Source organism: Capra hircus, chromosome 20, assembly GCF_001704415.2.
Source record: "Capra hircus breed San Clemente chromosome 20, ASM170441v1, whole genome shotgun sequence".
Classification (NCBI taxonomy): Eukaryota; Metazoa; Chordata; class Mammalia; order Artiodactyla; family Bovidae; genus Capra; species Capra hircus.
This window is the reverse complement of record NC_030827.1, coordinates 23993388-24010212: the sequence shown is the minus strand read 5'-3', so window position 1 is coordinate 24010212 and position 16825 is coordinate 23993388. Positions and strand designations below refer to the sequence as shown.

General features: G+C 39.9%; 2 protein-coding genes across 6 annotated transcripts in view; one reads left to right on the top strand and one right to left on the bottom strand.

Moving 5' to 3' along the window:
* The window catches only part of CDC20B (cell division cycle 20B), a 69382-nt gene that overhangs the window by 42430 nt on the left and 10127 nt on the right, over positions 1-16825 (bottom strand). The gene's annotated exons all lie outside the window — the stretch shown is intronic.
* Positions 11761-16607, top strand: GPX8 (glutathione peroxidase 8 (putative)). Of its 3 annotated transcripts, none has more exons than XM_005694704.3 (3): positions 11761-12015; positions 12625-12889; positions 16022-16607. In XM_005694704.3, the coding sequence occupies exons 1-3, from the start codon at positions 11812-11814 to the stop codon at positions 16183-16185; spliced, it is 633 nt and encodes a 210-aa protein (XP_005694761.1). In that variant the 5' UTR covers positions 11761-11811; the 3' UTR covers positions 16186-16607. The 3 variants fall into 3 exon arrangements, with proteins under 3 accessions (XP_005694761.1, XP_013828254.1, XP_005694762.1); XM_005694705.2 differs by having other exon boundaries at positions 11788-12015; positions 12628-12889; XM_013972800.2 differs by lacking the exon at positions 12625-12889.

The following is a 16825-nucleotide window of genomic DNA, read 5'->3' as shown; positions in this document are numbered from 1 at the left end:
AGATGGGGGGAGGTGAGGAAGCAAAGTAAAGAAGCCCTTAATCTTGCAAACATCTCCTAGAATGGCAAGCCTCAGGCAAGGGATGTGTTAATTTCTCCCTTCCTGCCACCGGCAGGTGGACAGGGTTCTGAACAAAGGCACATGTTAGTTTAACAGGCAGGCAGAGGGGCAGGATTCTGAGGCAAACCATTCTGTGCAGTATAATAATAAATGGACAGGGAAGCCTGGCATGTTGCAAAGTCAGACACGACTAGCAACTGAACTGAACTGAGTAATAGCAAAAGCGAAAAAAAGCATCAGAACATCTGGGGTCAGAACTGGCTTCCTCCCTGCACTGCTGTATTATTCATAATTGCCAGAAGGTTGAAATGGATAAACAAATTGAGGGCAGAAGTATGTGTGCAATGGAATACATACATATTCCTATATAACAACATATATATATGAATATTACTCATATAAAAAGAAATGAAGTACTCATAAAATGCTACAATGTGGATAAACCTTGAAAATACTCTAAGTGAAAAAAGCCAGAAACATATTGTATGATTCCATGTATGTGAAATACCCAAAATAGGTAAACTCCACAGAAACAGAACACAAATCAGTAGTTTCCATGTGTTGGGGGAAGGAGGAAATGGGGAGAAACTGCCTAATGGTTATGGAGTCTTCTTTTTTCTTTTTTTGAGTCATCTTTTGTGATGATGAAATTATTTTGGAAGAAGATAGAGGTGGCAGTTGTACAACACTGTGAATGTACTAAAGGCCGCTGACTTTTTCATCTGAAAATGTTTATTTTTATGTTTTTATATTTTATGATTTCACTTCAATTTAAAAATCTTTCAAGTAGAATAAAATTCAAAACATGAAAATGCTTACACTCTACTAACAAGCAAAAAAAGGACACTATATAAGAGTATTCCAATATGGTCCCACTTCCTATTTATAAAAGAAAGATAGGAAGAAAGAAAATATGCGAGAACATTTAAGGCAGGGAATATTGGTTTTGTTTGCTTTTTTTAGTGAGTATGTGTGAAAGTGATCGTCCTTCCCAACTGCAGACAGGCAGTCGCTTCATCAGGCAAGAAGAATTCTCTCCCCAAGGCATCAAAAGGACACCTTCCCTAGAAAAAAGAGAAGTCAGGAGCCTGAGGTCTCCGCTGCTATGAACAGTGTCTATGAACAGTGTCGCTTGGGGTTGATTTTTTTGCCTTTCAATTGTTCTACCCTTGTAATTGTTTTTGAGTAGGAACAGGAAAGCTGAAAAGCAGGAAGGAGAGAGCCCGGGAAACATAAATCAGGCGTCTCTCACTCAGAAGTCTAGACAAGGGGGCAACAGGGAAGGAACTGGCAGGAGCAGACCCCCAGGGAGAAATGTGGCCCACTCAGATTTTCCTCTTCCTACTTCTGGGGTACTGTCCTCCAAGGAAACCACAGAATCAACGCAACGACTGGAGAGGTTCAGCCGCAGGCACAGGGAGACTGGGTGGTGGGAGTCTTTCTCCGACTGTAAGGCTCATGTCTCAGCCGAGAAAGACAAGGGGCTTCCCCCGCAGCTCAGTGGTCAAGAATCCTCCAGCCAATGCAGGAGACACGGTCAGATCTCTGCTCCAGGAAGATCCCACATACCGCAAAGCAACTAAACCCAGGCACCACAACTACTGAGCCTGTGCTCTAGAACCTGGGGCGAGCCGCAACTGCTGGAGCCCACTCGCCGTAGAGTCTGTGCTCTGAAACAAGAGAAGGCACTACAGTGAGAAGTCCGCACACAGCAACTAGAGAGCAGCCCCTGCTCGCTGTAACTGGAGAAAAGCCCTTGCAGCGGTGAAGACCCACCATAGCCAAAAGTGAATAATTAAATATTTTTCAAAAAAAAAAAAAAAGAAGAAGAAGAAAGTCAGAGGGGCACGTTGTCCCTGCTTTAACAGAAATTGAGACTTTTTCATCAATTTCCCTATTTCTTAAAGTCTTCAAATGATTCAAAAATTTTCAAATGCCATGGGAAAGCAAGCTTGTGGGCCCCGTTCAGGCTGTGGGTTAGGTCTGCAACTTCTGCAAATACCAGCCAAGCCACCCTCTCCCTTCTTGGTGGCAAGAAAGAGAGCAGCCACCATATTTGAAGATTAACTTGCGCCAAACATGATGCTCTTGATCCAAGGTTTTCTTGGAGCTCCAATTTAAATATATAAAAAAAAAATAATCCTGAGTTTAGAAGAGGGAAAATAAAGGAGAATTTGAGTATGTCCAATTGAATGTGAATTGAATATATGTCATATGAATATGAAAAGAATATGTCAGCTAAGAAAAATGATTAGGCAGTTTCACACTGACGCTGACACTGAGCCATGTTTCTCTGACTGTTACTCTCACCATACAGTGCCCCCATCTGGGATGCTTTTCAACTGTTCTCTCCCGGAGCAAATTCTAGCCTTGCAGCTGGGATCAGCCGGAACCCCTTCCCGAAAGTGTTGATTTGGTAGACTAAGAGATCCCTCACCAAAATGGATGGGCACCATCCAATCCGCCAGGGGCCCAAATGGAGCAAAAAGACAAAGGAAGGGCAAATTCTCTTGCTTCTTGAACTGAGATGTCCATCTTTTCCTGCCCTCAGATATCAGAGCTCCTGGTTCTTAGACCCTCAGACTCCTTGACTTATATCAGCAATTCCCTAGTTCTCAGGCCTTTGGACTTGCACCGAATCACACCACTTTCCTGGTTCTCCAGCTTGCAGATGGCAAGGTTGTGGGGTTTAGCTCCCATAACCTCACAAACTTCTGTCTATATCTCTATTGGTGTCTGTGTCTATGTTAATGTCTATGTCTATGTCTCTGTCATATATCCTGTTGATTCTGTTTCTCCAGAGAATCCTGATACAACAGTGGCCCCCTAAGATATGCAGGTCCTAATCCCTAGAACCTCTGAGTGTTCCCTCCTATGACAGAGGTTTTGCAGATGTGTTTATCAAGGTCAGGACCTTGGGATGGGGAGATCATCTCGGATTATGTGGGTTACCCCTCCCTCTAGAAGGAGGCAGAGGGAGACTTGACCACACACAGAGGAGGAGAAGGCAATGCCACAGAGGCAGAGGCAGAGGCTGGAGCATTGCTCAACCAAGAAATGCTGGCTCACCAGAAACTGGAAGAGGCAAGGAACAGCTCCTCCCCTAGTGCCTCTGGAAGAAGCAAGGCTCTGCTGACTCCTTGGCTTCTGCCAGCGAAACTGACTTTGGACCTCTAGCTTCCATAACTGTCAGAGAACACATGTGTGCTGTTTTAAGCCACAGAATTTGTGGTAATTTATTACATCAGTCATTAGAAACTAATACTTAGCACTCCTTATGCTTCCATGGCTCACTGTGTGTGCTTCCAATAGAGCCAATTATGAATAATAACAGCATTCATTGAGTGCTCAGTATGTGCCAAGCACTGAGATAAAAGCATTAGAGGATTTCTCTTTAAAACCTCATCACAATGCCATGAGATAGGTACAATTGGTTCCCCCATTCTCCAGAGTTGGGAAGTGAAGGTTAACAGGCTTGAACAAGATAACTTGAGCAAAGACACAGCGCCGACAAGTAGGAGATGCAGGATTCAGGCCACCGCAATTGTAGGCAACGTGACAGCCCCTGCAGCATGCAGTGCACAGCCTCCTAACCGACCAGGGCAACTTGCAGTCCCAACTCACAAAGCCATTCAGTCTTCAGGCCCTGTGCTTTTAACATCTCTGCTCACGCTATAGTCTCAGTGTTTGCGTTGCTCCCCTAAAGTTAGTCGCTCAGTCATGTCCAACTCTTTGCAAATCCATGGGGTGTAGCCCACCAGACTCTTCTGTCTATGGGATTTTCCAGGTGGGAATACAGGAGTGGGTTGCCATGCCCTTCTCCAGGGGATCTTCCCAACCCAGGGATCGAACCCAGGTCTCCTATACTGGAGAGAGAGTCTACCATCTGAACCACCAGGGAAGCTCAGATGGTAAAGAATGGGATTCGTGCCCTTAGAAAAGAGGCCCCACAGAGCTGTCCAGCCCCTTCCACCATGGGAGGGCACAAGAAGTCTGCAGCCCAGCAGACAGCCTTCAGCTGGCCACACTGGGACCCTGACCTCAGACTTCCAGCCTCCAAAACTGAGAAATAAAATCCTATTGTTTATAAGCTGCCCAGTCTGTGGTGTTTCGTTACAGCAGCCCACACAGACTAAGATGGCTCATATTTCACTTTCCTGATTATTGTTATGTCCTCCTACTATATCAGCAGTTCCTAAAGACCAGAGACTCTGTCTTTTCTCTTACCAGCCTCAGATTACAGGATATTTATTGGCATCTAGGAGTGCATGAACAAATGAATGAATCTCTTTCCTCTGAGGCAATTAATCCTGAAAAGGCACAAGGGATTTAAGAAACAATCTAGAGGCAGGGAAATAAGCTATCTTCTTTCTTTCTTTTCCATTAAGAATGATTTTCAAATTGGACAGCATATAATAAACATTTCTGCAGAAACTGGAGAGTGAGATAAATTAAGCAGTAAGTACTCTTCTGAGCAATTTAAATAAGTTCAATCACTGGGACCAGATAAATGAAACCTCAGAACACTGGCAACACTTCCAGAATGGACACTGATTAGTGATCTATGATGACAAATGAGAAAATGCCCCCCCAAATTTAGATAGACAGATGTTTTTCATGGTTTTCCAATGGGAGGAATAAGTCACTAGAAATAAGTAGCTTGCAGACAGCAGTCCAGAAGGCACAAGTCTTATTGAATCCATGTGAGCCTGAATGAATCCCCCTGCAATATACTAGGGGGGTTGTCCCTGGCCTAACACTGTTCAATTTGTTATTAGTGGTTTGAATGGGAATTTATCAAAATTATTTTTCCCAAGTTGAGAAGAAAGTTAAAATATTAAAAATATAAAGCCTGGGACAAAGACCAAAGTCAGCAAAATTCCATTCAATAAGAATATGTGAAAAATCTTCCCATTTAGATTGTTTTCACTGCACAGGCCTAACGTGGGAAAGAACTGATAAGAAGTAAAAATGACAGGCAGTATTAAACAACCACCTCCAGAATATGAGACAACAGTATAACGCCATTACTTTGCTTAACTAGTACAATTTTAGCTCTTATTAAGGAAAAAAACAGTGTCCAGGAAAAAAGCAAGCAAAATCTGATTATCTCTGCACAAGTCGGAACTCATCTGGAGAACTGCAGCCAGTCTTAGAACCATTCTTTTAAAAGGAGATGGACAAGCCAGGATTCAAAACTTGATTTTATTTGGAGGAAAGAGACCACAATAATAGGAGATCAGGGAAAACACAGTAACAGAGCGACACATGAATGGGGTGAAGGCACCTGGGGTATCTAGTCCAGAGGAAAGGGGGCCCAAAACAGAGCTGTATTCTTCATTTTTTATCAGTTGTGCCACACAGCTGGTGGGGTCTTAGTTTCCCCCACCAGGATTCAAACCCACATCCCTGCATTGGAAAGTCCTGGAACTGTCTTCTTTAAAGGGAAGCAATTTATGAAATAAAAGCAAAAACGTATTTTTGTATTGCTCTCCTGTGACAAAACTAGGACCGACCCCGCGAAACTAGGACTGACCCCTGATGCATGGGAGGAGGCAGATCTGTATCCAACACAAATGACAAGTAAATCACTGGTAACATTTTGAATATATAGCTCTCAGGCAGCCCCTCCACGAAGGAAGGACATGTGGTTTTTAAGGGCACAGATGAACATTTTTTATGAGTTATGTATTTTAATGTGTGCTTTTTAATGTTTTAACTTTTTCAAAGTTGATAGAAAGTTTTCCCTTATGAAAATTAATTCAAGTAAAATAAATGACGATTTGAACGACAAAAAAAATTAAGTCATTAAAAAATGGTATGCAGACAAATAACTATAGCTTAAGAAACCCGCTGCAGACTGTGGTATTTCATCTTCAATGTTTTTAAACTTTTGTTTCAGGATCTATCTCCTGCTAAGGAAATGCCTGTCGCATAGTTTTAAATGACTCAAGTATTTATTAATAGAGAGGAAGAGGAAGATAAGAAAAATAAGACAAAGAAGGGAAAAGGGATGAATGACTTGATAGTCCAAGCACATCAGTGTGGCTTGTTTACCTTTAGAGTTCACATCATATTGACACTAAATCGGGAGGAATGCAGGGCACCAGGGCCAAAAAATAAATAGGATAGAGAGGTTAAAAATAAGGTCAGGAAGTAACAAAATGAAACAACTAGGAAAATAGAAACAAATACATATCTAGTGATAAATAATCTGACACACAAATATTCAGTGGGAGGGAAAAACTCAGACATCCCAAGGAAAGACAAGCTGGTGATTTCAGGATCTTTCTAGAACCCAGTGGCAGAGACAAAAGTAACAAAGATGGCCCAACAGCTATCCAACATATCCCCAACCACCCTTTCTTAGCCTCTGAATGTCTGCCCCTACCACCACCCTCACCACCACAAGCCCAACACAGCAGTCCACAAGGCATTTCAAATTCAGGGCCTCAGTACTATTTCAGGTTAATCGTGAAGACTAAAATGATTATCTTCTCCTTCTTTAACATCCAATGCTTCCTTGTCCTAGGGAGCAACACTACCCAAGCAAAGACTCTCAAGATGAGACATTCTTAATTCTGTCTTGCCAACGCCTGCCACTAGGGGCTCCAGAGTGTCTTTAGCGTCTATGCCTTCCTTTCTAAGTCCCTGACGAAGGTTGCCTTCTTTAGTAAGTTATCCTCTCTGTTTGGCTTGTTGCTCTACAGACTCTGACCCCTTCCAGAACACTTCAGTACACATGGCCAAGGTTTCAGCCGTTCTTCTCCACTCCCTCCCCTCTTCAGACCCTTACAGTGATTACTTATAAAACTAAATGTTTCCTCATGAATAAAACCCCTTCACCAGAGGGTAGTACTGTCACATTCACCAGCAGTCTGACCTTTCACGTTTTCTCCTAAGTAAGCATATTTTGCATCCCCAAAAAAGGCAATGCCAAAGAATGCTCAAACTACCGCACAACTGCACTCATCTCACATGCTAGTAAAGTAATGCTCAAAATTCTCCAAGCCAGGCTTCAGCAGTACGTGAACCGTGAACTTCCAGATGTTCAAGCTGGTTTTAGAATAGGCAGAGGAACCAGAGATCAAATTGCCAACATCTGCTGGATCATCGAAAAAGCAAGAGAGTTCCAGAAAAACATCTATTTCTGCTTCATTGACTATGCCAAAGCCTTTGACTGTATGGATCACAATAAACTGTCAAAAATTCTGAAAGAGATGGGAATACCAGACCACCTGACCTGCCTCTTGAGAAACCTATATGCAGGTCAGGAAGCAACAGTTAGAACTGGACATGGAACAACAGACTGGTTCCAAATAGGAAAAGGAGTACATCAAGTCTGTATACTATCACCCTGCTTATTTAACTTATATGCATAGTACATCATGAGAAACGCTGGGCTGGATGAAGCACAAGCTGGAATCAAGATTGCTGGGAGAAATATCAATAACCTCAGATATGCAGATGACACCACCCTTAAGGCAGAAAGTGAAGAGGAACTAAAGAGCCTCTTGATGAAAGTGAAAGAGGAGAGTGAAAAAGTTGACTTAAAGCTCAACATTCAGAAAACGAAGATCATGGCATCTGGTCCCATCACTTCGTGGGAAATAGATGGGGAAACAGTGGAAACAGTGTCATACTTTATTTTTCTGGGCTCCAAAATCACTACAGATGGTGACTGCAGCCATGAAATTAAAAGATGCTTACTCCTTGGAAGGAGAGTTATGACCAACATAGATAGCATATTGAAAAGCAGAGACATTACTTTGCCAACAAAGGTCCATCTAGTCAAGGCTATGGTTTTTCCAGTAGTCATGTATGGATGTGAGAGTTGGACTGTGAAGAAAGCTGAGTGCTGACGAATTGATGCTTTTGAACTGTGGTGTTGGAGAAGACTCTTGAGAATTCCTTGGACTGCAAGGAGATCCAACCAGTCCATTCTAAAGGAGATCAGTCCTGGATGTTCATTGGAAGGACTAATGCTAAAGCTGAAACTCCAATACTGTGGCCACCTCATGTGAAGAGTTGACTCATTGGAAAAGACTCTGATGCTGGGAGGGATTGGGGACAGGAGGAAAAGGGGATGACAGAGGATGAGATGGCTGGATGGCATCACCGACTCGATGGACGTGAGTTTGAGTGAACTCCGGGAGTTGGTGATAGACAGGGAGGCCTGGCGTGCTGCAATTCATGGGGTCGCAAAGAGTCGGACACGACTGAGCAACTGAACTGAACTGAAGCATATTTTGTCTATTACAAGAAAAAGATAGTTTTTTTAATGTCTTTAAAATAATTTTGCTTATGAAGTTGAAAGTCCTAAATTCTAATTTTAGCTGTCCCTGTTACTAGTTCTATGATAATGAGGAGCTATTAACTTCTCTATATTTCAAAAAATTATTACATAAGTCTACAAAGATCTTTATACAACACATGATTCCCTTTAACATAACTATGTACATACTTATGTATTAAATATAAAAAATTGCTCTCTACAAATGTGATTAGAATCATGTGTAGTATACAGCTCTTACAAACGTGAGTCATTTCTTTAGCACTTGGTTATCTGCTTCCTTGTAATCATTCCCTAGTTGTTTCATGTGTTTTATGTCCAAACTTGATTCCATACTTGTGTAAAGCTGCCTGCATCATTTACACTTTATGGAATTTTCTACTTTGCCTGAGTTGATTAATTAACTGAATCAACTGCTTTAGCCCATTCTTAACCAAATAGCATCCTTTAACCTTGACCTTCAACCTCATCAATCTCTTCTCCCTCTTTTGGAAGCTTTCCTAGATCTTCTGAAAGAGTGTTGGTAGGTTTTCTAACATATGATCCTCTATGAAGAGAAATCTTAAATGTGGATTTATCTATAATCTGAAGATGGTCTCAGTATGGATAGAACATGTAAGCAATGATGACAGATCCCCAGAAAGCTAAGAGATGATGAAATCAAATATATACAGAGAAAGACTCTGCCAAATGAAAAAAAGGAGAAATTTTTAAGATCCAGAATCTGTGTTTACCACTGTCTAGGGTGGAAATTTTCCAAACTGTTGTCTTGAATGTTTGGTTAATGGGCCTGTATGAATATTTATATATCATAAATATATATCTATATATGTATATATCATGCTCCCAAGCCTTAAGAATCATAAAATTAACAAACCTACTCTGATCTGATTTTGTCCATGACAAGAGACTTATTTAAGCTTTCAAAGCCGTTTCCATATAGAGTGAATTTTCTGGTCAAACTAACATAAAACATCAGGTCTGCACAATTGTTATATTTCTGGTTGTAAATCTAGCACGGTGGCTTCTACAGCAATTTCTTGCAAGTTCATATAGCATAATATTGGCCTTCTCAAGCCCTTTCGGCTCCGGATCACTCAATGGGAGATTCTCAGAAAACAATGGACTAGAAGCTATCATAACGATTTTATTAAAATTACATCACCCTTTGGGGCCCTGGCTGGGAGATGGTCAGTCAACATCCTTTCCAGAGTTCTCCCTCGGTCCCCTGTCTCAAAGCACAGTTATAATGGGATGGATTTACATGATTCAAATTATAGCAGGGTCTGTGAACTGAATTTTAAAACTGTTTGCTTAAATAGTCTGAGGAGTTAACGTAGCTGCTGTAGACACAGAGACATGAAATACATTTAGTGTGGAAGATAAAGGGAAATGAAAGAAGCTTGTTGCTCTGTAAACCAGAAAAAGATTAAGGTCTAAAGTTTCTCAGACTTAAATGTGCTCTTGAGTCATGAGGGGATCTTGTAAAAACGCAGACCCTGATTCAAAACAGGCTGGGATGAAACCTGAAATGCTGTGTTTCTAACAAGCACCCAGGTGATGGCAGTGCTACAAACAAGGACCAGAATTGGAGGAGGAAAACCAGAGAATTTAAGCTATAGATAGCAGTGTTCAGATGTAATATAAACACAGGGGCTTTATCTTTTTCAATGACTCTGCTAGAGAACACCAAAATAATAATATCACAGTTAAGTGATAGAATACATTTTGTGTACATTTTTAGTTTTTACTAGAAATTTTATTTATAAGAGATTAGTTTTCTTTTGTATCCATTCTTATCAGGGCCCAAGAGTGGGAGTGAAGTGTTTTATGGTCTCTGAAGGTTTAGGTGCCTCAGCAGTGGACGTTGCTCAGCTGCCTCCAAACACACACAGCGCAGGAGCAGGGCTAGCAGCCACTTTAGCATTTCCTCTAAATCTCCAGAGATCTAACAGCAATGGCAAGGGACTCTCACAAGCTTCTCAAATCATTCCATGCACTTTCCTAGCACTTTCTGCAAATTCACCACAACATCAACAGTCAGGCCCTGGTGGAACAAAGCAACTTCATTCAAAACTTGCTATGTGTCCTAAACAGGGCATTTTTTTTTAATGGCTAAAGGAACCATGGCTTTCGGTATATGCAGCCTTCAATTCCCTTTCCATATTTGCTCCTAAAATTTTCAGCAAAGTTAGGCTTCCCATAGAAGGTGGCAGCCACAGAAAAAAATGAAGACAAAAGATGAAACAACTAGATGACACACCCAAGTAGAAAGGTGGGGGCAGGGGGTTATGGGGAGCAGTGTTTGCCTTTTGTATAGAAATATCTTCCCTGGTAGCTCAGTTGGTTAAGAATCTGCCTGCAATGAGGAGACCACCAGCAATGCTCGAGACCTGGGCTTTGATCCCTGGGTTAGGAAGATCCCCTGGAGAAGGAAATGGCAACCCACTCCAGTATTCTTGCCTGAAAAATTCCATGGACAGAGGAGCCTGGTGGGCTACAGTCCATGAGGTCACAAGAGTCAGGCATGACTTAGCAACTAAATCACCACCACCACCACCATCTTATTTAATTGCTAAAAGTCCTGTGTTATTATAGAGTTAAGTTTTTCCCCATCTAGAGTTTGCAGCCCATTGGTGAACCTTGAAATCATTTTGAAATCAAAAGCAAGCTGTTTTAAAAACACAATAGACCAGGATGTGCTGCAGTTCAAAGGGGAAACCTCGTTTAATAAAACTTCTCGGTTACACCTGTCTGTGTATATACTGAGTTATACCATAAAGTGCATTTCTTACTATGCACCATAACCAAAAATTTGAAAACTCACTGAACTACAGTTTGTTTTATGATAGAGGAGGGTTTTTTAAAGATGTCATTGTTTTTCATCTGTTTATTTTTACTATATTCACCTGGCTCTGCCTTAGCTGGATGAGGTCGGAGCAAGTAGCCTTTTCGGATATTTCACTGCCTTTTCCACTATAAATTCCTTGAAGTTACAGTATGCTTAAGCCATATGACTTTATATACATATAAATATCAAATTCCTACTGATTAGGTGACATACTAATAGACCAATTTAATCGCCACTCTGAATTATTAGGTATTATACACCCAATCTGCCACATTCAGCCAACTGCTGGAAGCACTTTACAGCTTTTAAGATACAAGGGCACCATCTTCTGGTGAAATATTTTCTTTGTTGGGCAGATATGAAAGAGCTACCAAAAATGTCATTTTTCGAGCAAAAATTACAACTGACATACTATATACATTGATATTTTTAGAGCTTTGTACTTCATTTAGGAATTGGCTCCATCTCTGAAAAGGAGCTTTCTATTCCCCAGCAGTGACAGGAGCTAGTCTGTCCTTCCTGACTTTCCGTTAAGCGGAGCTGGTTTCAAGTTTCAGCTCCTCCTTGAATTCCAGCTTGCTGAGACTTTCCTCTAGAATCATCCAAAATGGAGCCTCTCACAGCCTACCCTTTGAGATGTTCAGGGCCCAAAGCAAAGGCATTTGCAGTCTTGCTGTCTATGATTCTGTGCACAGTAATGCTATTCCTCCTACAACTCAAATTCCTAAAACCTAAAATCAACAGCTTTTATACTTTTGAAGTGAAAGATGCAAATGGAAGAGTGGTTTCTCTGGAAAAGTTTAAAGGCAAAGTAAGTTGCACCTTCTGACTTTTCTATTGTTTGTCCATGTTCTCTGCTTATTGTCGTAACAGTCTATTTTTTACTGTTATATGTTCATGTTATAATTTAGTCCTCAGAGAAATTAGTATATCACTTTAGCCATCAGTGCTCTCATAGTTTCTATGCTAATTGATAACTGATTATCTTAACTATTTGCTTTAAGACGTTTTAAGTGCTGGATTAATACTTTAAGTCATTTAGGAAATTCTAATAGTAATGTGATTATGGAGTATGCCATATAATGTGAATATGAAAGTATTAACTCCGCAATCTAACAGCATTAAAAAGCACTCTATCAATAATCATATTTTATCTTTTATTTTAAAAAAAACTTTCATGAGTACCTAGGGCTTTATTAATGGTTGTGATCTTTCAGAGTTTTAACTCAGGCATTCGGGTTATGATTTTCAGTAGAACTGGGGACATCTACTGTATCAAATAAATTTCATAAAAATATGAAATAATCATCTATCAAAGGTTGTATTCCTCCAAAATGGTTTAGGGCTTTAACTACTTGCAGAATTTTTTTTTAATATTTTATTTGCTTCACTTTCCGGTTGGATTTTTTTCTTTTTCCGGGAGGTTGCACTAGTTGTAAACGTGGCTAGTGACTGCCAACTCACAGACAGAAATTACTTAGCACTGCAGGAACTGCACAAAGAGTTTGGACCATTCCACTTCAGCGTCTTGGCTTTTCCATGCAATCAGTTTGGAGAATCGGAGCCCCGCCCGAGCAAGGAAGTAGTATCTTTTGCAAGAAATAACTTCGGAGTAACATTCCCCATCTTCCACAAGATTAAGATTCTAGGATCCGAAGCAGAACCTGCATTTAGATTTCTTGTTGGTAAATATCTACCTTGCCTCACCAATTTAATGTTTTTAGTTGCTTTCATTTTTAAAACAAATGTACCAGGACCATACTTTCCTATTTCATTTTAAATGTTTTAGTGGGAAAGTTTTATAAAACTATCAAAGAACTAGATTCTCATCCTCTGTAACTTTCTAGAAGTTATGTTTTCCTAAAATCAATGTTTTAACTTCTTGGATGGCAAAATAAATCTACTACAGTGTATTTTCCTTATTATTTTCCCAAAGAATGTACTTTAAGCTGGCTACACATCTCTTATCAATATTGCTGAGCATTACTAGTTAAACTAATCTTTCTGGTTAATTTTATGTTGCCTTATCTGAGATATTATCCTCACGGGTGAACATCTCAGTTTGCCAGGTGGTTTTTGGTAAAATTCAAAATAACACATCTTGATTTTTTTTGGAGGAGGGTAGTGTTAGGCTACCTCTGTAATTAAGCTAATTATGGAAGTCTATTTAAAGACTTTTTTCAGCATAAAGGGAGTGCAGTATTGTGACTAAGGGCTAAGCTTTAGCCCCAGCATACCTGGGTTGAAATCCCTGCTCTGTTACCTTTGCTGTGTGACTCCAGGCACATAACTTAACTTCTGTCTGTTTGCTCCTTTGTAAAATGACATCAATAGCATCTACCCCTTAAGATTGTTTGGAGGTTTAAGTTGTTAATAGTAAAAATAAAGTACTTACTTAGAGCTTCCACTGTGCCAGACCCTATTCTAAAGGACATTCAGCTCACGTCCTCTCATCTAACTTAGGTGGATGATTGCCTCAGTCATTTCCACTGCAGGTAATTTGAATTTTGCTAAAACCATGACCTTAGCCAGGCAATCAGTCTTCCAATCCAACAAACCGGCTAATGATATTCTATACTATTTAAGTATGAAAGCAGAATCTTCCAAAGACACTGTATTCAAATTTCTAGGGACAGTCAGCATAATGCTTAACACCATCAATAACAACAAAAGTGAGGTCTTTATTCCTTTTATTTCCAGTATACACTGAGGTGAAGAAAAGCCACAGTATGTGCCCGTGTAGTCATCTCTCAATTATAAGAGCCAAATACTTGAGCACAATAGCTCCTAGGTTCTTCCCCTTTGTCACTAAAAAAGAAACTCCACTTACCCTGTGTAATCGAAAAGGTAACAGTGATTTAAGGTTTCACTAAAGTTCGATGAAGCTCCAAAGACAAAGACTATGAAATGATGGCTAAATGAAAATTAGATCTTTTTAAATTGGCCAAAATAGATAGTAACTGATCATGTGATCACAAACAAGATGGCTCTGTACAGGTGCGCAGGTTGTTCACTGAACAGGAATAAGGGGTCACATGGGAGCTGAAACCCAGGCAAATGAAACATACGTGCCTAGGGACTGTTCCCACCTAGAAGGGTATCTTTTTCTAATTCACACAAAGATACTGCCTAGAGAGAGCCCTGCTCTGATGAGTGTTATCTTTTAAAATACATTTTCCATTATAGAAAATGTCTATTTTTCAGAATGATTTTAAGAAGACTTTAACCAATAATATGATGCTCCTACCAAGTCAATGATGTTTGAGCTAATCAGCAATACTCCTAATAATGAAATAATCAGTGTAAGTGCTTGGCACAGTACGCAAAGTATAGCACACATAAGTAAACATTAGGCTACTTTTTATTTTTTTTAACCTATGTTCCCTTATTGGTTCTTTCCCCAGCATAAACAAAGGATACCCCACCTTTAAAAACTCTAAGCAGCAGTATGTTCCTTCTACCTACCTCATCACTAACATCTTTGAAAGAATAGTTAACATTTGGTTTCTCTGCCTCCCTGTGTCTGCTTCCTTCTTGGATCACCGTGTTTGATCTCTCATTCGACGACCCTCCTGAACCTAGCGGGTCTCAGTGCCTATGACTTCTACTCCAGCTCCTTCTCTTCCTTCCAGGTTCCTTTTTTCCATCCACCCTTACCTCTACTGATCCTCAGGATTCTGCCACATCCACCTGGGCTCTCCTTACTCTGTCCCCTTTCCCTAGGTGAGCTCTAGCTCCTAAGCTCCAAAGCCTCCTCTGATGGGGTGTCCCACATAACCTGAATCCCCTCATGTACAAAAATGAACTTGTCATTGTTCTCCTAATATCTACTTGCTTTGCCTTGTCCCCTATTTTAAGAGCATGAGCTCTTCTAATAGAAAGGACTAACTAGATATCAGTCCAGACTCTACCTTCACTAGCTATGTGACCGTGAGTCTAGACCTCCATTTTTCTCATCTGCAAAATGGGGATAATAATAATAGCCAAGCTTTACAGGGTTGCTATACAGATTAAATGAGAGGATCCATTGAAAGCACTAAGCATACATTACTAGGCATATAATAATTATTTATATTTTTCTCATGAAGTGAAGTTGCTCAGTCATGTCCAACTCTTTGCAACTCCATGGACTGTATAGTCCATGGAATTCTCCAGGCCAGAATACTAGAGTGGGTAGCCTTTCCCTTCTCCAGGGGACCTTCCCAACCCAGGGATCAAACCCAGGTCTCTCACACTGCAGGGAGATTCTTCACCAGCTGAGACACAAGGGAAGCCTTTTTTTTTTTCATACTAGTCAATAATAACGCACACAAATCCTGTATGATATAAATAGAAAAAGTTCTACATTTCTTACCTAAATTAAGATGTATCAAAAGGATGTCTACAGTTATTTAGCATTCCTTACTATGTAATACACAACAATATCAAAAACATATACTTACTACGAAAAGTAATCCATACATTCATGTTACCAAAGACCATAAAGCGTCACTTTATCTTAAAAAAAAATGTTAAGCAACTGAAAGTTTCAGCTAGTGACAAGGTAAATTTTTTAGTGGTTCAGATCAACAAATCTAGTTTTATTTCATTTCATGATTCTAGTTCAGTACAATCTTCAGTGAAGTCACCAAGTATATAGACATCTGATTACACAGACTTTGAGTTTGGGTGTTTTGCTTTTTGTTTAATTCAGTTTTTGCAATGATGACAATTCTAGAACTTGATTCTAAAGTTGTAATTTATTCAAATACTAATAGAAATGAAAATCTTGACAAAGAATAAAATTTTACTCATGAAAATATATTCTGATATTTTAGATTCTTCAAAGAAGGAACCAAGGTGGAATTTTTGGAAGTATCTGGTCAACCCTGAAGGTCAAGTTGTAAAGTCCTGGAGGCCAGAGGAACCCATTGAAGTCATCAGGCCTGAGATAGCAGCTCTGATTAGACAAATGATTATAAAAAAGAAAGAGGATTTATGAAAATGCCATTGAACCATTATACGGCAATAGAATAAAAAATGTCTCCATGAGGGTTTGATCCCCTTTTAAATTAACTCTAATTAAATATGGCACTGAAGGATAACTTTCCTTTTATGTTATCTTGTGAGTGGTAATGAATGTCCACAGTACAGATGTTACCTAAAGCAAAAATAAACAGCAGCCAATGACTCTAAATGAAATATATTAAATACTTCATCCAACCACACTAAATAATTCAGAATACCAATGTGCTTCAATATCCTATTATTTCACTTGACATTTTCTAGGATTGTACTTGATGGAAATGTCAATACACTAGACCACTGTTTGAATTCAAGATACCGTGTGACATTTCCAGGGTAACTGTAAATGATATTTTTATGTAATAAAAGGCAAAATAAACATTGAAAATGTGAAATATACATAGATTCTAATCATTATGTATTTTTGTTTCACGTACAGAATTTTGTTAAGTACAGGGTCATGGTATGTTTTACCATATCCAGCCAGATCAATGTCATTTAGTCACTTGGTCATGTCTGACTCTTTGCTACCCCATGGACTGTAGCCCACCAGGCTTCTATGTCCATGGGATTTTCCAGGCAAGAATACTGGAGTGGGTTGCCATTTCCTTCTCCAA